The sequence below is a fragment of the Odontesthes bonariensis genome, chromosome 7 (assembly GCF_027942865.1).
Source record: "Odontesthes bonariensis isolate fOdoBon6 chromosome 7, fOdoBon6.hap1, whole genome shotgun sequence".
NCBI classification, from domain to species: Eukaryota; Metazoa; Chordata; class Actinopteri; order Atheriniformes; family Atherinopsidae; genus Odontesthes; species Odontesthes bonariensis.
This window is the reverse complement of record NC_134512.1, coordinates 34,244,593-34,265,294: the sequence shown is the minus strand read 5'-3', so window position 1 is coordinate 34,265,294 and position 20,702 is coordinate 34,244,593. Positions and strand designations below refer to the sequence as shown.

Here is a 20,702-nt window from a genome sequence, read left to right as displayed (position 1 = left end):
CGTTTATTTATTTATTCATTTGGGAAAAACCAAAGCTTGAACAATCAGTCGATCAACAGAAAAATGAACAAAACGGCTAAACGTAATGCATTTTAATTTAATTAATAATTTTATTTAAAATGAAAAACAACATTTAGTCATTTAGCACACACTTACAACCAATGCAACTTACAAGTGATTACAGCGTTCCTAAGACAAACGGTTGGTCGAGAAGGAGCAAAAAAAAAAACAATGACTGAGTTTTAAATAGCTGGCTACACATCCAGACGTCACTCCCCGGGCGCTTCATGGCTGCCCACCGCTCCAGGTTGGCATCTGTCTCTGAGTGTGTGACCCTGTGCATGTGCATGTGTGTGTCAACAGGTGCCAACCTGGATGGGTTAAAAGCGGAGGACAAATTTCGTGTGTATGCATGTATGCATGACCAATAAATCGGATCTTAATGCAGCATTAGTGACTTTAATGTGACTCAGGCAGCTATAGGTACCCAATGGAGGTCAATGATAGTGGAGTGACGGGACCTTTTGGGTCGATGGGCCGACCTAATGTGTTGCTGAGTTGGACCGTTTCACCGTGTTTCCCCGTGCAAACAGAGTGACCTGCTAGAAGAGCATTACAGTAGTCAAGGTGAGAGATATCAATGGCCTGTATAAGGTGACAGAAGCTACAACGTCAGATAGCTGACACCCAGGTCACTTACAGTCTTATTTTTGGAGAGAAGGTGAAAAATACTTTTTTTAATCTTGATATTTTTTTGGATGGAACGATAAGCCAAGGTAAACTAAATGTAGCACAACAGCCTCTTCTAGCATATGGAGTAAATGCAAAAAACCTGTCTTCCTTTTCTATCTGTGTGATAGATACTCTTCATTTAGAGAATATTTGGCAACCTTTGGTCTCTTGATAGAGAAGCCAATCCTAGGGAGGGAGGAAGGGAGGGGTGGATAACGTCTTGTTTATAACAAATCCAGCCAGTGGGGCGGTTGCATGTGAGGAGATTTGATTAGATAAATGATTGTTTAGTTTATTAAAAGTCAGAAGTTAGTAGAAGGTACCATTGCTGACTAACACTGAGCTGATTATTTCAGCTGTTTGCTGCCTGCTGGTTTCTTGATATCTTGCTTAGAATAATATAACAATAACAATCTGTTGGATAATCACAGAGAGCTGGGACAACTGTCACCCAAATAGGAAAAGCAGGTCTGAAATCATCAAGGCAGAGCTACCTGCTCATATACTGACAAAAGGGTGAGCACACACCCAGAAATTGACGATTGAAATGACTGTACAGAAAGAAGTTGAGATAAAAAACTAGACTAACCTGTTTGACAAGTGGATGTTTTGTTTAAGCAGAAGAAAAATTACATTACAGCGAAAAGGAAATTATTATCTGGGCTTACAATTAAGGATCTGACCTAGTGTGAAATAGGGTGACAATCCCTGTATCTCTTCATGAGTTGTGTGTGAAATTGATCATAATTAGTGTTTGAATTCTTGAATAACCGTAAAGATTATGTATGTGTGGATGTATGTATATATTTATTGGTTTTGTGAGGTCTCGGCCTCATTTGCCCTCCAAAATCTCTCAATTTTTTGCATAGTGCAGTGCAAAAATCTTGAGCAACCCATCGTGTCTGTGATCTATAGAATGTGTATGTATGACTGTGTAAAACATAAACGCAAATCCAGCATTTAAACCAACAAAGCAGAGTTTGTACAGTTCTAATGAGCTTTAAAGTGAACATCTGCTCTGAGCTCCTTTCTCCTCCAACACAGCCTGAACCCTCTCAGACGAGCTTTCTGTCCTTTCTTTAAGGAGTCTTCAGGAATAGTTCTCCAGGCTTCTTGAAGGACATCCCAAAGCTCTTCTTTGGATGTGGGCTGCCTTTTGTTCCGTTCTCTGCCAACATGATCCCACACTGCTTCAGTAATGTTGAGCTCCGGGCTCTGGGGAGGATTCATCCCTCCATCAGACCTGCTGCCACTGATTTTCAGCCCACTTCTTGTGTCCTTTGGCACAGCTCAGCCTTTTCTCCCTGTTTCCCTTCCTTAAGAACGGCTTCTTGACAGCCACCCTTCCATGGAGCCCATTTCTGATGAGGCTTGGGCCAACAGCAGATGGATCAGCTGAAGGTCCAGATGCATCTCTCAGCTCCTGTGTCAGGTCTTTGCTGGATGTTTTCCTCTTTCTTAAGGACATCACTTTCAGATCCTGTTCATCTGCTGTAGATAGTTCTTTAGGCCTGACACTTCTTCTTCTGTCCTCCACTTGTCCAGTTTCCTCAAATGTTTTGAGGACACACTGCACACCATGCTGAGATATGCCAAGTTTTCAGCCAACATCTCTTTGGGAATCACCTTTACTGTTTTTCACAGATGCAACTAAAGAAATGGGAACAAATGATACGTCTTTGTGACCGGCTGCTGGTAACAAAGAGCCTAAAGATCCAATTTAAAATGTTATCTTTGATGTTTTTCATAGAAATTGATATTTGATCTCAAGCTGCTGCAGCATATTTAGTCCTGTAGTGCCAACAGTTTTCTCTGCAGGAAGTTCACCTCCTTGGGCCTTCTCTGCCTCCTTTCTTCCCCAGGTGGGTGGTCAGGGATGTGACTGTACCTGAGATGTGGGAAGGCTTAAGATGATAAAATCCTCTTCTCACAGTCTAGACCCTGTCTTTGTGTGCAGCCATCCTTTTCCTTGTTTACCATCTTTAAAAGCACAGTCAGATCTGTCATCTCTCACACCGCTCTCTTCTTACGCTTCCACAATTCTCCAAGCCCTTTTTTTGGTTGAATGTTACATAAACTTTCATTTGAATAAGTTTGGTGTGCTTTCTCCTCTCTTCTTTCCAACTGATGAGTATTTTGTGTGTATTTATATTTTTTTATTTTGATTATTTCTATTCTGCAGAATAAACGCATGAGTGGAAGCACGTAAGAATGTAAGTTTACTAGTCTGCTGAAACGAAAGCTCTGTCCCAGTTTCACTGTACGATGCCTACGTGTAGCGACGATAAAGGAATCTTTATCTCTATATCTTTATAGATAAGAGTTTGGGTTTGGTTCTGACCTATTCAGTGATTCAAAGGTAGAGACCAGAGGTCCGTTTCACGTAGCAGGTTTAGTGAAAACTCTGAGTAGGTTAACCCTGAAATGAGGGAAACCCTGAGTTTTCCGTTTCACAAAGGGAGGTAACTCAACCCCGAGAAAGAGGGGTAACTCTAGCCTGTTTCACAAAGAGAGGTAACTTAACCTCACGGTCAGTTACCGGAGTAACAGACTCTCTGAACCTAACCTGGTCGGGACCAGGTTTTACTCAAGAAACCTTGAGTTTCTTTCTGTCTCCGCCCTCTTTCAGCCACACACGCCATTTGATTTCCTCATTCATTCATTTAGCAGAGCGAGTTCTTCTACTTCTATAAGTCCATTAGATACAGTAGGAGGCAACTTTTTTCACGAACATGTCCTTTTGACAATGATCCCGTGGATGAAGGTGCAGCATTATTGCGCAGAGAAATAAATATTCGTCGGAGATGGTCAGACCGCGCATAGATTTTTGCATTTACAGACAATTATCTTTTTGAGCGGCACCATCAGAATGTGTTGGGACAAAAGAAAAAAAAGACATAAAAGACAAATAAATATTTGTATGAATAGGCTTAAAAAAGACATATATAGGCCTATTATATTTTATAAAGGCACTCGTGTCTTGGGGGTGGATTCCCTCAGCCACTGCCCTCCCGTTAGAGGTGGTGGCCACCCGTTTTACGGGCATCTGCCTTCTTTCTGTTGGCTCAGTAGAAATCTGTGTTAGTTTAAATAGGCTTAATTATTTAACAGAAAATGATATAGATGATGACTCTAAATTGTCCTTCTGAGTGACTGTGAGTGTGTATGGTTGTTTGTCTCGTTTGTCTCTGTGTGGCCCTGTGATGGACTGGCGGCGCAGGGTGTACCCCGCCTCTTGCCCATTGACCGCTGGGATAGGCTCCAGCCCCCCCGCGACCCGACTGACGGATTCAGCGGTGTATAGATGATGGATGGATGGAGGGATGGTATAGATGAGAAGACATAGTTTATGTGTGTGAAAACAGCATTATGTTGGGAATAAAATAACTGCACAGTCAAATAGCCGCTTAATATTTATTTTACAGTGTAAAACATGATCAAAATGAGGTACCTCCATGCCGAGGTCTCACCTGTTTGAACAATATTTTTATATTTCATCTTAAACTGCTGCCAAGTGCGCTTCTCCCCCGCGAGATTGCACCTAAATTAAATAAATGAATGGGCTACCATTCAAGCAGTTTCCCTGTAATATTATTGTGATTGCAAAGGACTACATTTAAACTTACACTTTTGCTGCTGCAGCGGTGTTGCACTTATTTCTAAAAACGTATTGAAACTCGCCGTATGAGCGCATTAAGATTTCCAATTCGAGGTTGGTGAAAAACGTAGCCCCTCCTCTTCCCCGTTGCCAAGGTGACTCGTCGAATCGGGGCTCCGTTGATGCTGGCTTTTTAAAGTTGTGGTGCACGCGCTAAACTCAAGGTGAACTTACTCAGAGTTGATTAACCTCACTCAAATCAGCGTTTCTGGAACCGAAAACTCAGGGTTTTCTATCTCAGAGTAGATCAACTCAGAGATCAGGAATAGACTCAGAGTTGGTTGAACCTGCTACGTGAAACGGACCCCAGCTGGGGTCAGTATGGGTGTAATGTGGTCTGTTCCTCTGGAGTTTTCCTCAGCCTTGTTTGACATGGCTGCTTTGTTTTGTACTTTTAACATGTTAAGGTTTATAGGAAGTGTTTCAGCTGTCTCAGTTCTGCCACAGACTCTTATGTCTAATCTTTAAATAAAAGGCAGCAAATCCCTCCTTCAGCCACCTCTGCTATATAACACAGACTTTGATTTTGGCTGCTGCTGATTGGTTATCTGGCTGCAGGTGGCAGAACAGGATCAGCTTGTCTTGTCTTCCACGGGCCTCCCGGAACTCCTCAGTGTGAATGTTGGCAGGACATCAGAGACATCTTCATCATCAGAGTCGGTCAGTTCCTTTATTTTTTTTTTCACATTTTATGGCTCTTGTTCACCTCTGCCAGCTGTGACGCCGGGTGTTTACTCTCTTTAAGCAGGAATTTTAGTCACTCAGGTGCTTGTTCAACTTTGCTGACACTCTGAATGAAGGAGCTGTACTTCACAGGAAGTGTTTCATTGTATCATTTCAGGTATTTCCTCTAAATATATTCCAAACATTTTCAGGTCTGCGGCTTCTCATGTGTGAGTGTTTGTCGCTTTGCTGCATGTGACTTTAGATTATTTAAATTTGTGATAACTTCAGCTCCGGAAGACTTTTCATTATTTATATTCCATAAAAGTGTTTGAGCCAATGTTTCTCAGCTCCACAAGCTGAAATAATCTTTAGTTACTTAATTTGGAAACTATCCAGCAAAGACTTTTACAGCCTATACAACAAAGACAAATCAGATGTTTGCTGCCTCTGGCTTAATCTTTGAGGCTCTCCTGCTATTCTTCTCCTTCATCCATGCGAGTCAAATTCATATTTTGGGAACTGTTTCTCTCTAATCAAAGTGAAAACTTTTTATACAACCATCTGCTGCGTATCATTGGTAACAAGTTAGATTGAGAGATTGTACGTGTGGCTTGCACGCAGAAGAATTCCACCTTTATCTGGGATTGTTGACATCTTTCGGAGGCTGATAAACTTTGCTCTAACAAGTCAGGAGAAAAATAGTTTTCACACAAACTGTTTTCCTCCTACGTCGCCAATCTGGTCCCTCCACCAAGGACAAGAGACAGGAGGAGTCACGACAAGAAGACAAGAAGACAAGAAGACAAAAATACAACGCAGCAGAAATTCAGCAACTAATAGGGAGACTCTGCAGGACACGAGCCAGCCTCCACCTGTGAGGAGTAACACTTCCAAACCCCATCTTGGTCACTTCCCACCCCATGTTTTACTTACTTAATGAACAAGCTCTTTGTCTCCTCTTTTGTCTGCATAAATCTGCTCGCCTCCTGCTCAGGATTTAAATCAGTTTTGATACATCTTGTTTCAGTCCAATCCTCCCTCTATTCCACCATGGGCATCTTCTTCAAATTCTTCCTCCAGCACCACACATCTGGGACTAATTACATGCTTATATCATCGCCGATATTAGCTTGGATGAAGCTAAAAGGATGACACTCATAACTCAGGATGTTTTCCATTTGTTACAAGGACAAAACACTATCGCATGTCAACCACATATGGTTGATCAATGCAACCCATCAAAGAAAGGAACACAATGTAATAGAAGACAAAATAATTTCAGCCAAATGTGAAAAGTTACCTTGAACTTTTTCCCATTTAGAGCATTTGTTGAAGTCTGCAAACCATTGAGAACAAGTTTTCTGTTCCAAAGATCCAATCTAAAGCTGTTTGAATATGTAAATGCAGATTTAAAGAGTCCTCATGTTTTGAATGAGCTCTGGCAGGAAGTCAAATGCAGGACAAAAGACGCAGATATGCAAATCTTAATCATAGCTGGTCTGAGCAAAGATAAAGCCCAGTGCCTGTGTAGTGAGTGTGTAAGAATATTCACACCCTGTGTGAGGAATTTACAAAGTTGTAGGAAGGTGTGCAAATATAAGCGCAGCTCTGACTTGCTTAACAGAATCGAGTGTTTCAACAGGGAAAAACTGCAAACTGCTGGAGTCACCGGAGACAGTGTCAACATGCATGTGCATAATTTGTTTCTTCAAATTATTATCGCTCCGTTGATAATTATGTTTAGTTAGAAATCAGTGAAATAGTGCCAAAACTTATAAAAGACACCAGTGACGGATGATCAGGCATTATTAGAGGATCAGAAAAGCCATGGGCTCCAGACTGAGCACGTCTTCAGAGAGCACAGAGGGACCTCTGAGCAGCTGGTGTCTCCCAAAAAAGAGATCCTGTTAGATTTATGATCTGAGATTAGAAATTTGGTATCGTTATTGCAGAGACAGGAGCCGGGCAACTCCCTGTGTACTTTACTGCTTTCATGTAGGCTGTATATGAGCATTAGATTTAGAACAAACAGCTTATTTTCTTCCTGAGCCTTCAGAACTCTGAACTCCTCACAGAACTGTGACCATCTTCCTTTCCAGTCTGGGTGATATGCGATTGTACTAAATTTGCATTTAATGGTGTGTTTGTGGAAGACGAGGTGTTTTGTTTATGCTTTTTATCTTAAAGTACTGCTTTATAGCGGATCATTAACTACCAGAGTGGAACTTTCTAATCCTCAGATTAATTAGTAATAAACAATTATTCATTAAGCTGCTTTGAGTAAAGATGTGTCAGAGTTTTGCTGTTGCCTCGGTGGAATTTCATCACGGCCATGTGTTTGTCTTATATTACTCATCTTTTCTGTGTTTGTCTGTTTGATTCAGGACAAGCAAACATGCAGAGTCAAACAGGTCTCCTCAGATGTAAGTTTTCTTCATACATGCATAATACAGCCACTCTCTCCTTGATTATTGTTGAAGGTCACCGCTAAATTAACTAACTAATCTTAATTAAAATACCTGACGGAAAAAAGAAAGATTTCAAGCACGCAGCAGTGGAGGGTTACTCTAAATTCTGATCACTTTAGGACCTGCTGTTTTTAGAGCCTGTGGATAAAAAAAAACACAACGTTCTCAGTAAGAGGCATCATTTTAGAGACTTCCACAAAGTTTCCACAAAGAAGAAAAATTTCTTCAGGATTTAAAGACAAAACAGAATCGAGGGGCCGATTTGTCCTCTCAGACACATTTTAGTCATCCAGCTCGAAGAATGTTCTGCCTCCATTGTTCATGTAAGCCGAGGCCATGATCTACTCTGATCCAAACATTCATAACTTTATGACTCATTTTACATAAATGCTTTGTTTGTGTGCCTCCCTCAGGGTGTTTGAAGGTTGCATTCGTGTTAGTGCCAATCCTCCTTCTTATCATCGTCGGCTTTCAGATGTACATCAACCCGTCGACAGGTAGCCACGTTTATCCATCCTGCACTCAGCATGTCTGAGAGTCTTTTTCTTTTCTGTTGGGAGAAACACATTTGTTGCACTTTGACAGTGACATGTGATCCATGGAGGCTGTTGTCATGTTGATCTCCAACAAATTACATCTTTATACAAATCATTTTTCACAGCAAATACATTGCAAAGGCAACAAAAGCTGCAGCCAGATGTTGATGCTGAATATGTGAAATATACATGCGGAAGAATGTCGTTGTCCAACAAGAAACAACTTAACTCTACATCAGATCAAAGATTAACATCTGTCGATCTAAACTACCCCAAATTGCAATGATAATTTACATAAAAACAAAATAAACAAATTGCATTATTCATTTTGTGTTTTTTCTATTTTTAAGATAACTTTTTATGTTATAAGGGTATGAAATAAAGTTGGACAACAGCACCCTAAACAATGTATTTAAGTCAAATAGATAAACATTATTTATTTAACTTGGTTGGAAGTCTTCACTTTTTCATAAAAATCTTTGAAAAATACTGCTAAGTTCACATGTTCTGTTCACATGTGTCTCTTGTACAGTTTAAGTCCCCACAGATGTTTTATTTAGAATAATAAGGACATAGCGGTTAAAACATTTTTCTTTAATCCCTCCTGGTTTGAGAACGGGATTCAGTCATCTGGCCAACTTTGAGACAATGATCACGAACGAATAAAACGTATTAGATTTGTCACATTTGAGGAATTCAGTAGTTTGAAGAGAAATTTCAGTGACCTCTTAACAACTCGGAAGGAAAAAAGAGAACAAACTAAGCTAAATTTCAGCTTAAGGTTGATCACTGTTCAGACACTTTTTCTGAAATATAAAAAATAAAAGTTCAAAGTACAACAATAGACTTGAATATTTCTAGATTATAATGCAAATCCTGATGCCAAATTCTTTTCCTTATCGGTTTTTGGTTATGTGAGAGGTCAAAGGCCTGTTTACTTCCCCAAAGAGAATTCCATGAATTCAAATTTAAAGTATTACTCAAAGATGATCTAGTTTATAAGGTGTTTGAAGGTAAGAAATCGAAATAAACCATGAATGTGACATGTCTGTGTTCTGGATGACTAGCCTCTATTTAGATTTTAAATAATGCCTTTGTAATGTGGGCAGAATGGGGTTTTACATTGGTAAAATTTACATTTTTAGATGTGGTCTTGAAGGTTAAAGGTCACCATGAAGAAACTTTTGGAGTAACCTGTTGTCTTCTTTTGTCCATCCGGATTTAACCAAAGACTCAGCTGCCCGTGAGACCGACAACGTGGTTTCCAAGCGGTCAGGTTAGTGATCATTAGAGCTGATCAGGAGTCAGTGGAGTCGACCTGATGAAGGTGCTGGGGGATTAATCAGTGTTTTCTTGTGCAGCTGGAACATGTTCTGTAAAGAAAGTTTGTCCAGAAGATCAGTTCAGCTTCTACATCCAGAGCGGAGCTGCGAACGCCGTGGGTCCAAAAATCTGTGTCCAGAACAACTTGTAGGTGCTTCTTTTGTGTGTTTCTGCAGCTTTTTTTTTTCATTTCGATCATTTTTAGTCTCCTTTTTTTTATGCTGTGTTTTTGCCTTTGTAGTTATTTAGTTGCAATATGTTGTGTTTTTGGTCTCTTTGTGGTCAGTATTTCTGTATGTTGTTCAGGTTGTGTGCCTTTTTGTGGTTGTTTTTCATTTCGTGGTCATTTTCCCAGGATTCTTGGAACAATTCTGAACAACGTTGGTGTTGGAATAAACATTGTGACAATAAATGGTGAGTGTTGAACAGTAAACAGGGGATGGCGTACCACAGTGTAGAAGTTCACTGTATGTTTTTGTTGCAGCATTTATCTTCATTAGGATTTTTATTGCAAATTTGTTTTGGCTTCTGTGGATTTTCCCAAGTTTCACTTCAGTCATTATCTATCAGAAACTGGAAAATGTTTCTTATATTAAAATACTTTTTAAAAGCTATAATGGATTGCCGAAGAATTCCTGTTCAAAAGCAGATAAATGTAGTTTAAAATGTAACTTTTTAAAAAGATATCTTTATTTATAAATATGATGCATGTAATAAACATCCCTCAATCAAACTTTTATAACAAACCTCACTTCAAGAATGCTCATTAAATATTCCGAAAGCACAGAAAATTACAGGTTACTGTTGATATTATGAAAAAGAAAACGCCGGCGAAGTATTGTTACTTATTCTTTTACTATTCTCTGGCAGGTAAAACAGGAGAGATCCTGAAGAAAGGTCACTTTGACATGTATGCTGGTGGTAAGTAACAAAAACAGCTTCTGTTTCAGAGGATGTAACGGAAGGTTTGAGTGACACGTTTGTGTTGCAGAAGTGGAACCTCTCATCGAGTTCCTGAAGAGCATTGAGACTGGTTCTGTGGTGCTGGTGGCGTCCTTCGACGAGCCAGCTTCAAAGTAAATGTTTCTTCTTGAGATACTTTTTATTTCAATTGTTTGCATAACTAATGTTTAATCTACTGTGGTTAATAAAATCTACTGTGGTTAATAAAATCAACATTCTCAACAATCCTGCTTCACAACGAATGAATCCAATCCAATCAAATCAAATCAAATCAAATTTATTTGTATAGCACATTTCATGTACAAAACAATTCAAAGCGCTTCACATAAAAAAAAAGCATTGCAGCAGGGAGTGTAAGAAGCATTAAAAATACACAAAAGAATATAAAGAGAAACAAATAAAATAATATAAATTCATTTAAATTCATTTAAATTCACAACAGTGAAGAAAGTTCAGCTAAATGAACCCAGAAAACAAACTGGATTGGTTGGAATTCATCCTTTAATCAAAAAAATGCTGTCATTTGTCATTTCCAATATCTCTGTTTGGAAATAAATCACATGCAACACATTTTCTATACATTTAAATTGCTTAAAATGTCAGAAAAGCAAAGCTGTAAGATACTTCCATTAAATACGAAACAACGGCACTTGTGAACTTCTGCTTCCACATATTTGCAGCTTGTACGTTTCTGATCATTCTGAGAGCTGCATACATGTGACACGGACTTTTTGTGAATGAGCAACTTGGACACACCAGTGAGCTTTACTTGCTGAGGCCTTGTAGACAGTTTGTAAAGACTTACAGAGTAATGGTGATTCAGCTGTTTATAATATTTCTGCTTCGACTGTTAAAGCTGTTCGTACTAATTTGAAACAGTCCTCAACTCTGAATATTGATGTGTTTTAACAGGTTAAATGATGAAGCAAGACAGCTGATTGCAGAACTAGGAAGCTCCTCAATCAAGTTGGTGGGATTCAGAGATAGCTGGGTGTTTGTTGGAGCAAAAGGACTGACAATGAAGAGCAACTTTGAGAAGGTAAATGTATCACTAATATTGGCATGGAGTAGCTAAAGTAAGAGTTTTTCATTTTTAACATGTTTCATTTAGTCCAGCAGTGTTTTAGGATTTAATCTCACTCTACAGGTGATATAACTTCACTGCTGCTAATTTCTTTGACTGTTGTATTTTTATCGATATATTTTTCTGAAATTGACTCCAGACTAAAGAGGGCTGAGCAGTTTCAGGCTGAACTCCTCAGCTTGTTTTATTAGAAAATTGATTTATTTGAAACATTAAGCACTTTGTGATCTGAAAAATTCTTTACAAATAAAGTTTCTTATCTTAGGACTTATGGTGCCACCACTTTTGGTCTGATAATGGATCTCAACAACAAAAGTCTCTTCCTGAGCTGATTTGGCTCCCATCTCAGACAGGTCTTCTGCACAGCAGTCCTCCTGCCCTCTGTGAAACTAAATCCATCTGTTTGTCTGTTTCAGTACATAAAGAACGATCAATCAAAAAATAAATACGAGAACTGGCCTGAGATGCTTGATGTAGATGGCTGCATACCCAAATTACTGGAGTGACCTGCGGCTTCATCCTGAAACCTGTAACCACCAGCTACATGAGTGTGAAGCTAAAGAAATCTGCACATTTTTCAGAACTTTTTGTTTGATTCGGCCTGACAGTCTGATGAAGAGCAACAGCGTGCTGTGTTACTGATTCAGGTGAAGCCACCTGATCGGATTTTTCCTCATCTGACTGCGGACAGAAGATGAGGTCAGCAGTTATGACTACGAGAGGAAAATTAACTTTTTACTAATTTTTACAGAAGGGTGGGTTTTTAAACTTTGGTCACAGAATAACTGCAGATACAATTAGGGTACAGTGAAACCCTTATACTCGAAGGTTTGACTGGAAACAGGAAAGGACAGCATCTGCTATTGTGTAAACTATTTAAAGATAGCAGCAACAATACTTTTTTTTGTTACTTTTTTTTTTGTTTGGTCTTGTCGTGCACATGGTGAAAGAATCCAATACAGTAAACAAAATCCTTCCAAGCCTAGTTTGATCTAGATTCACATTTTCATAACAACATTTAAGCTGCTGAAGAGGAAACTGTTTCTGTGAAGGAATGTTACAAAAAACTGTTCAACATAGTTTGCTTTTCTTTATAACTGTTTGATTATGACACAGAATCCCTGTTGACTGAACAAACAGAGTGTTTCCTTCATTATTTACATCCTGTTGTACCAGCCTTATTGTTCCTGTTCCTTGTTTGGTTTCAGTCCACATCCAATAAACATGAGACAGCAGGTTCAAGAGCCAACTGTAACAATTTATTATACAACCCAAAATTAGAAAAACAATTTGGAAAATGCTAATTTAAAAATAAAAACACAGTTTCCTTTGAGCCTTGTTTCACTGCAGACAATAAAAACCAAATAAATTGCATGATTTATCTCATCAACTTCAGGCATTTCAAGCATTTCAAGCAACACATTCCAAAAAGAGTTGTCACAGTAAAGCTTTTTCCACTTTTTAATGTTTCCATTCCTTCTGACAACATGTAAAAGACGTTCTGACATTGAGGATACCAAATGATGAAGAGTTTCAGGTGTTATTTTGTCACTTTATTCCTGCAAACACGTCTTAAGGTGAGCAACAGAACAGGGTGGTCGTTGTTGTCCAGTGTTCTCCATTGGGGACTGGTCAGGACTGCAGGCAGCCAGTCCAGCACCCGTACTCTCTTCTTCCTCAGCCATGCCTTTGTAATGTGCACATAATGTGGTTTTATAATAGAATAGAATAGAAAAATACTTTATTCATCACCCAATGGGGGAAATTCAAAATATTTTTTACGTTGTCTTGTTGAAAAATGCATGGACGTCCCTGGTAAAGATGTGGTCTTGAAGGCAGCATATGTTGCTGTAAAATCTCAGTGAACTTTTCTACATTGATGGTGCCATCACAGAAGTGACAATGCTTTGTCAAGGGCACTGATACAACCCCTTCCAACAAACATCTGGAATACTGATAGACGTTTCTACTGTGTGATGGACCATCCCAGATGCCTCAGAGTCCAGAGAAGTCACTGGCGCCTCTGGACAAGGTCAACAGAAGGCTCTTTTCCACACAATATGAAGTGGCATTTTTTAATGTAGCCCTGTATTGTAGTGCTTGACAAAGGTTTCCCACAGTAATCCCATGCCTACTGTCCTAACTGTTTTAAGAATGTGTTATAGGCCTGAAGTGTAAAATTGATGTACATTAACAAATTAAAAGACGTTTACAAGACTAAACATGAAATGTCTTGGGTTCAAATATTGTGAAAATAGACAAGGTCAACTATCTTTTCTTTCTTTTACATTTTTCACATCATCCCAACATTTTATGATTTGGGGCTGTAGAACAAGATTTTTAATGCACACTTATTGCAGTGTATGAGGGAAACATCATAAATAAACAATAAAATATATTATTGATTATTATTTAAGTTCTCTAAAAGTTTTTAAAGTAATTAATAATTCTCCTTTAAGATTAGGTAAATGATGCTCATGTTTTACCAAATTCAGCCTCTCTAAAATTCAGATAATACAGAATGTTACTGCTTTCATTATATTCTTACGTTTTTATGCATTATTTTATTTGTTTGTAGTTTGCATGAATAACTAGAAGGAAAGATGGGATGGAAATATGCAAGCACTGCAAAACTGTAGTCACAGTAAAAATAAAAGTACAATTCTCAGGTAGAGTAAATTTACTATTTTCCTTACTCAATACAGCACAATTTTGTTTACACAAAACATTGTCTGTAAATACTTAATCATTTTAAAGCAAACCTGTGCATTTTCTGTGTTCACGGAGAAGCGGAACAAAAATAAGACCGTGTTTCCACTCGAATTATTTTGTGCAAAGCCCTACACCTCGCATGGGATTGGCTATAAGAATTACCCACGTGACCATAAAGCAACCAAAGAGAAGCTGTGATTGGTTCTTCGACGGCCGGAAACGAAATGAGGAGTGAACAGATTGGCTGGTGGAGTTAATGTAGTCTTAATGGCGGATCTTTGTGTTCGCAAGTGTAAAAATGTGTTACGTTATTTTATTTGTGAAATAAGTTAAATGTATTAATTCCACCTGAATAATTCAGGCTTTAAAATGGCGACGTTAGTTTTGGATAATGGAGCCTACACGGCGAAGATTGGTTACAGTCAGGAGAAGGTCAGGTAAGATGGGATAACGTTAAAAAAAACAACGGTGTCAGTCTCATTTATGGTGAATTTTCCGACATTTAAAACTATGAGAGGGAGAACAGCTACGTGCTGGGTTTGTTTAATATTTTAAATGTTGTTGAATTGAGCACCAAAGTACCCAAAAGTAGACTTAAATACAGTCAATGAGTAAATGCATTAACTACTGCTACTGCCTGAAAACGTTTGATTGACAAAATACTGTTGAAAAGGAGGAGAGGAGAAATTGTGTATTTTAGGGGAAATTGATGCTGCAGTTACTCTGTAATGTGTGCACTACTCCTCCCAAATGGACCTGCCTGTAAAACCTCCAAAGGCATCTCTAGCAGAGAGTGCAGTTCCATCAGTACAATGTTGCAGGTCTTTAGGATCAGTTTGTTGAGTTTGCTGATTTCCACTGCCATCAATCTGCTGGCCCAGCATGCAGTAACTTAGAGGATAGCACCACAGACTCATAAAAACATCCTGAGCATCATCCAATAGATACTGAATGACTTCAACCACCTCAGAATGTAGAAATGGACCTAGCTTTTAATCATTTCTTGAAACTGTAGCATTCTCAGATCAGCTATTTTCCTTCTATCCTCCTTCAGCGTCATCCCAAACTGTCAGTTTCGCTCAAAGACATCCAGACTGAAAACCTTCACAGCCAATCAGCTGGATGAGATCAAAGATCCTTCAGGCCTTTTCTACATCCTCCCCTTCCAGAAGGTGAGTGAGCATCAGGAGGTGGAGCCTCGCATCAGGCCGTTGCTTCCGTCTCACCTGCTCTCTCTGTGCAGGGCTATCTGGTCAACTGGGACGTCCAGAGGAAAGTGTGGGATCACCTGTTTGGAAAGGAGATGTTTAAGGTGTTTAACCATTTCTTTTTTTTTTTTATCTCAGACGGAAATATTTTCATGTGTTCTCCTCCATCTTTCTCTGCCAGTGACTGACTGTTTTTCTCTGTTCAGATGGAGTTTGCAGACACCAGCATCATCATCACAGAGCCTTACTTTAACTTCACATCCATCCAGGAGTCGATGAATGAGATCCTATTTGAAGAGTACCAGTTCCAGTCGGTTCTCAGGATCAATGGTGAGTCAAACTGGAGTAAATTAGACGGCAAAGGGACGTTTAGGGCTGATTGTGCTCGCCACATTAGTCATTGCGTGTGCAAATTGTTAAAATGTCTGAGGTGAATTTCACTCAAATGTCGTACAAGTTTTACAGTGTTCATAAACAAACATAATTTCAACTTCAGATCATATCAAGTTAATTTATAAAGTTAAATTTATAAAGCTCCTTTGAATTAACCAGAGTTTACAAAACTGCTGTGCACAACATTAACTCACGACAACGAAAGCAAAAAAAAAACTCATTCAGGACTACTCTGCTTTACTCCTCAGCAGCAGCAGTTTTGTCAAGTTTATGGTAATTGTAACTACTTTGGTTTCGATGGATTGTATCGATGCCCGTAGAGATCAAACTGACATCAAAGCATGTCGCCATTCACAAAGCTGAGCATAAGAAGCATAAATGACAGATTGTCTGCATTCTCTTCTTTCGTCTGACTAGAACTTTATCGAAAAATATAAAAATCTTTAAGAAGTTTTAGCAAGAAGTGGTGTCATGATAACTATTACTTACTCAAAGATAGTTTTATTGTTGGTATAGCTTATTTGTCTTTTTGTTTGATGGATTAGTCAAAAAGTTCAAGACAAATTTGTATGGCAGTTGATCTGAGAGACAGTATGGACTTCCTTTAGGCTCTACCCCTCTGTTTTTGCAAGGGTAAAGCGCCCCATTTATTTTTGGCTGTCATTTACCTCTTCAACAAGGGGTGTTAGGGACCATTTGTCTTAATGACCACCACAACTTGACTCTGTGGATTAGTGGCACCTTAATCCTACACAACAGTCTCTGGAATTGGGTCTAAGTGTACATCTGGATTTGGGATTTTATTTTGATTTGGTGTAAACTGAGGTCAGCAGTCATGGGCTGATCTGGTTGTTTCGTTATTATTATTATTGCAGTAACACAACATTTTAATGAGGCCAGGGAAGAGCTGAGTCAGATTATAGCACAAAGGATCAGATGTAGTCGTGAGGGTCTCACTCATGTGCTCATCACAAACGGGTGTATGCACAGAGAGTCTGATTCTCCTCTTCATGAGAGCAGAACTCTGTTTATTCTCTCTGACCTGGAAGTGAAGGATCAACCTTTCAGGCGCCTTTTTTACTTTCAGAATGAACGCAGGGACAGTGAGATCTTTTCTAGCACATAAATGACAGATCTGTCCCTGTAAAATGCGCTGTGACTTGGAGTTTCTCTGAGTGAATGATGGGATTGTTGTGAGTCATCGCTGTTCTGGGATCACACATCCTCTCTGCACTCATTTTTTCCCTCCAGCCGGCTCCCTCAGCGCTCATCACTACTTCCACACGAAGCTCTCAGAGCTCTGCTGCCTGGTGGTCGACTCCGGGTTCTCCTTCACCCACATCGCCCCCTACTGCCGCAGCAAGCAACTGAAGGAGGGCATCCGCAGGTCAGAGAAGGTCAACCTGCAGTAGTGACAACGACAGTAAGAACAACACTAACAGCCTGTTGGTTTATTCTGTCTTTCAGGATCAATGTTGGAGGGAAACTGCTGACCAATCACCTGAAGGAGATCATCTCATACCGGTAAATCCACAACTTCATGCTGTTTTTGTGTTTCTTGGTTGAATAAAATAAAACAGGTTTTGCTTTAATTTTCCAGCCAGTTACATGTGATGGATGAAACTCACGTGATCAACCAGGTGAAGGAAGACGTCTGCTATGTCTCGCAGCAGTTTTACAAGGACATGGACATCGCTCAGTAAGACACACAGACAGCTTTTATGATGCTGATCCCCTTTAAAACACACACTGTGGATTTGTTGTTAAGCCTTTCTTTTCTAGGACCTTTATATTTGACCCTGGATTAGAGGAATCTGACTTAATGGAGATACAACTGAAGCACAGCCATTCATCGAACTAACGTTTGTAGCCTGAGAAATGTTAATGGTTGTGGATATCTGGATGTTTCCTCTGGATCTCAAATGCCATCAAAACCCAAGAAGCAGCATCTTTAAGATTAAAAAGACTGATCTATTTTAAATTAAACTGGACAAAAAACTCAGATTAAAGCAGCGTGTGTTGTGCAAGTGAAGTGTCTGACGGCCGGTTCTTCTGTGACTTCAGGATGAAGGGTGAGGAAAACAGTCTGATGAGGGATTATGTTCTTCCAGATTTCAGCTCCATCAAAAAAGGCTTCTGCAAGGTGAGACGGCGTCAGCCTGTTTGTGTTGTTTATCTTATTCAAGTATGTTGCTGTGGGCAGAAATAACCACTGATTATTGATTAATCCACCATTTTTTTTTTCATTTTTTAATCTTGTGATCTTTTTGTCAATAAAAATGACGAAGTCTAAAGTGATGTCTTTAGATATTAATCTGAATTCCTCAGTGTATCTAAGCAACTGTCAGAGATCTTATTGAAAGTAATAAGCAACCAATGGATGCATCTCCATTAGATATTGATATTTATGGATGAAGATATTTTGCTTTTTGGGAGTCTGTTGAGCCAGCTCAGGTCTTCCTCTCTGGTGTCTTTGTTCATCAGCCACGAGAGGAGATGGTATTCAGTGGGAAGTACAAAACCAGTGAGCAGATCCTGAGGTTGGCCAACGAGCGCTTCGCTGTTCCGGAGATGCTCTTCCATCCGTCAGACATCGGCATCCAGGAGATGGGCATCCCTGAGGGCATCGTAGACTCCATCCAGTCCCTGCCACAGGGTTCGTTCAACAGCACATTGAACGGAACGCAAACACTGTTGCAGTTTAGTTTAAAACAAACCAACAAAAACTACTAACAGGGACTTTATCAAACATGATGTGTAGGAACATTATAATGGTATCAGCTTTGGTCAGATCATTTAAAAGCAGCAGAAAGTGAGTGAAATAAGTCCCACTCACACTAAAAAAGAGCTGCTATGTGTTGGGATAAACTACTGACAGGGTACTGAACCAAGAACTGAGTTACTTTAAAACAAACAGAAGTGGACACACAAGTTGCATCAGCAGGAGTAATAAACAGGAAAACTCAGAGATTCTGTCTGCAATCCGACAGATATCCAGATGTCTCCTGGAGGGGCCTTTATTTTTGGATGCTGAGCCACAGAACTCTGACAGAACTCAAACTCGGGTTACAGTAGGTGTGGTTAAATCCCAGAGCTGCTCAGTTACTCCGTTATTATATTCCTTTAAGCCTACATATGGCTTACTAATGTCAGAGTTTGAGGTGTTTGTCTCATATTGTGGCTCAGTCTTCACCTCCAGTGGATCAGCTGCACAGAACGTACAGTGGTGATGTGGTGAAGTATTTCAGTTTGAATAGAATAAAATCACTAAATTGTAAAACTTGCAAAGCAGACACGGACCGTATGCCCAAATAATGAACCATTTAGATCAGTTAATAGGATAAAATAACTAAACTGTAAGTTTGTGTTCAGTTCTGATGTGTCCAACTACACTTTAGTTTGTGTGCAGCTTTTATGGAGAGTCTAACATCTAACAGTTCCCTCTGTCCATCAGAGATGCAGCCTCACTTCTACCAGAACATCGTCCTGACCGGAGGGAACACGCTGTTTCCAGGCTTCAGAGAGCGTCTGGAGGCGGAGCTCCGATCCCTCGTCCCCGCCCACCTCCCTGTGTCAGTGCTTCTACCTTCAAAGTAAGAAAGCAGCTTGTACAGGACTCTGGTTCCAGTTCAGCTTTAGAAGCTTTTCCCACCACAGAACCACATCATCCTCGCTGTTCTCACATTGGTTGTGTGCGGTCTGAACCTTTCTGCAGAGCAGGGACAGTTTGTCCCCAAAGATCAGTTTTTGTCTTGTTTTCTTTCACTATAACCAGTCTGTGTTAGAAACATTGTTTGGCACAGTTCAGCTCAACTGGTTCAGCAGGCGGCCTGTAGTTGCTCTATGCAGCCAGCCTGGGTTCAAGTCCCGGTCCGGGGCCCTTTGCTCCATGTCTTCCTCCTGTCTGCCCCCTTTCCTGTCTACCTACTGTTGGATAAAGGCCACTAGGACCCAAAGTACCTTTTTAAAAGAGAGAAACACTGTTGGAAAAAGCAGTATTCGGGAACACTCTTTGTAATGCAGACCAGTCAGCTGGAGACATTCAAGCACAGACAGCCCTTTAAACACATCTGCTTCTGTTTTTGTTTCTTTTACATTGCTAGTGGAAGAAATTTAACATGCGTGTGCTCGGACGTCTCTACTCAAGATAATTTTAACTGTGTTATTGTCTTGTTTTTAGCCCGGTCTGCTATTCGTGGGAAGGAGGGAAGCTGCTGGCTCGCAGTCCGGACTATGACGAGATGGTTGTGACGAGGGAGGACTATGAAGAGAATGGACACTGTATCTGTGAAGAAAAGTTTGATATCTGAACGGAAACTCTTCGTTCTTCTGATTATCTCTAAAAACAGCTGAGATCAGAATCTCAGCAGAATCTGATTCACATGAGAAACTGACTTTAAAGTAAGTCCGAGTCGAAGGTAAAAATGCTTTTTTTCTACCCCAGTCACGCGTTGTTTCGGGACATCGTATCAGGAGAGCGTTTGTCTTTCCACATGTGCTGATTGTTCCTGTGCTGTAACATGTTTAAGGTTCATCTGCCGTCTTTGCTGTTGTTGTCTTTTTGTGTTTCACTGCATTTCTCCTGCCTTTGAATCATGTAGAGAAAATAAACTTCTAAAATCTGCCTACAGTATTTCTGTTAAAAGCTTGAAAATAGTTTTTAAATAAATTTTCATCTGGAAACAACTTTCTAGATTAAAAAAAAAAGCTTCTTTCTCATGGATCACTTTTTACACTCAATCAGAAAAACTAAAACTTTGGGTACTTGTGGTTGTTTTGTTCCTCAGCTCTATGTTTGGTCCCGTCTTGGATCCTTTTGGTGGATTCATACTCACAAAAAACATAATAAACACACATGTAAGTGCCCACATACTTATGATCTGGACTGTATGTTTGGATTTTTGAATCATCATTTCTCATCGTGAGTAAAGATCCAAATGATTTGACACTTAAACAAAC

The 20,702-nt window shown here is 39.7% G+C and overlaps 2 protein-coding genes across 3 annotated transcripts; both read left to right on the top strand.

The window, feature by feature from the left end:
- Nucleotides 1-4,386: 4,386 nt before the first annotated feature.
- On the top strand, nt 4,387-13,828 carry LOC142384420 (protein FAM3C). Of its 2 annotated transcripts, XM_075470652.1 has the most exons (12): nt 4,387-4,705; nt 4,949-5,050; nt 5,139-5,231; nt 7,441-7,479; nt 7,938-8,021; nt 9,292-9,336; nt 9,422-9,530; nt 9,739-9,797; nt 10,254-10,304; nt 10,375-10,459; nt 11,259-11,385; nt 11,847-13,828. In XM_075470652.1, the coding sequence occupies exons 4-12, from the start codon at nt 7,452-7,454 to the stop codon at nt 11,934-11,936; spliced, it is 678 nt and encodes a 225-aa protein (XP_075326767.1). In that variant the 5' UTR covers nt 4,387-4,705; nt 4,949-5,050; nt 5,139-5,231; nt 7,441-7,451; the 3' UTR covers nt 11,937-13,828. The 2 variants fall into 2 exon arrangements, with proteins under 2 accessions (XP_075326767.1, XP_075326768.1); XM_075470653.1 differs by lacking the exon at nt 5,139-5,231.
- A 535-nt stretch (nt 13,829-14,363) lies between these two features.
- actr6 (actin related protein 6) lies at nt 14,364-20,367 on the top strand. Its single transcript, XM_075471120.1, has 11 exons — nt 14,364-14,579; nt 15,197-15,314; nt 15,386-15,454; nt 15,557-15,680; nt 16,995-17,130; nt 17,211-17,267; nt 17,344-17,442; nt 17,808-17,886; nt 18,228-18,399; nt 19,198-19,336; nt 19,924-20,367. The coding sequence occupies exons 1-11, from the start codon at nt 14,512-14,514 to the stop codon at nt 20,051-20,053; spliced, it is 1,191 nt and encodes a 396-aa protein (XP_075327235.1). The 5' UTR covers nt 14,364-14,511; the 3' UTR covers nt 20,054-20,367.
- Nucleotides 20,368-20,702: the final 335 nt, after the last annotated feature.

Bases quoted from the DNA above. Each gene is read 5' to 3' on its own strand.
- LOC142384420 (XM_075470653.1), top strand. From the start codon at position 7,452: ATGCAGAGTCAAACAGGTCTCCTCAGAT. The intron at 9,531-9,738 runs GTAGGTGCTTCT...TCATTTTCCCAG, and splicing joins ATCTGTGTCCAGAACAACTT to GATTCTTGGAACAATTCTGA. The intron at 9,798-10,253 runs GTGAGTGTTGAA...ATTCTCTGGCAG, and splicing joins AAACATTGTGACAATAAATG to GTAAAACAGGAGAGATCCTG.
- actr6 (XM_075471120.1), top strand. From the start codon at position 14,512: ATGGCGACGTTAGTTTTGGATAATGGAGCCTACACGGCGAAGATTGGT. The intron at 17,887-18,227 runs GTGAGACGGCGT...TTTGTTCATCAG, and splicing joins TCAAAAAAGGCTTCTGCAAG to CCACGAGAGGAGATGGTATT. The intron at 18,400-19,197 runs GTTCGTTCAACA...TCTGTCCATCAG, and splicing joins CATCCAGTCCCTGCCACAGG to AGATGCAGCCTCACTTCTAC.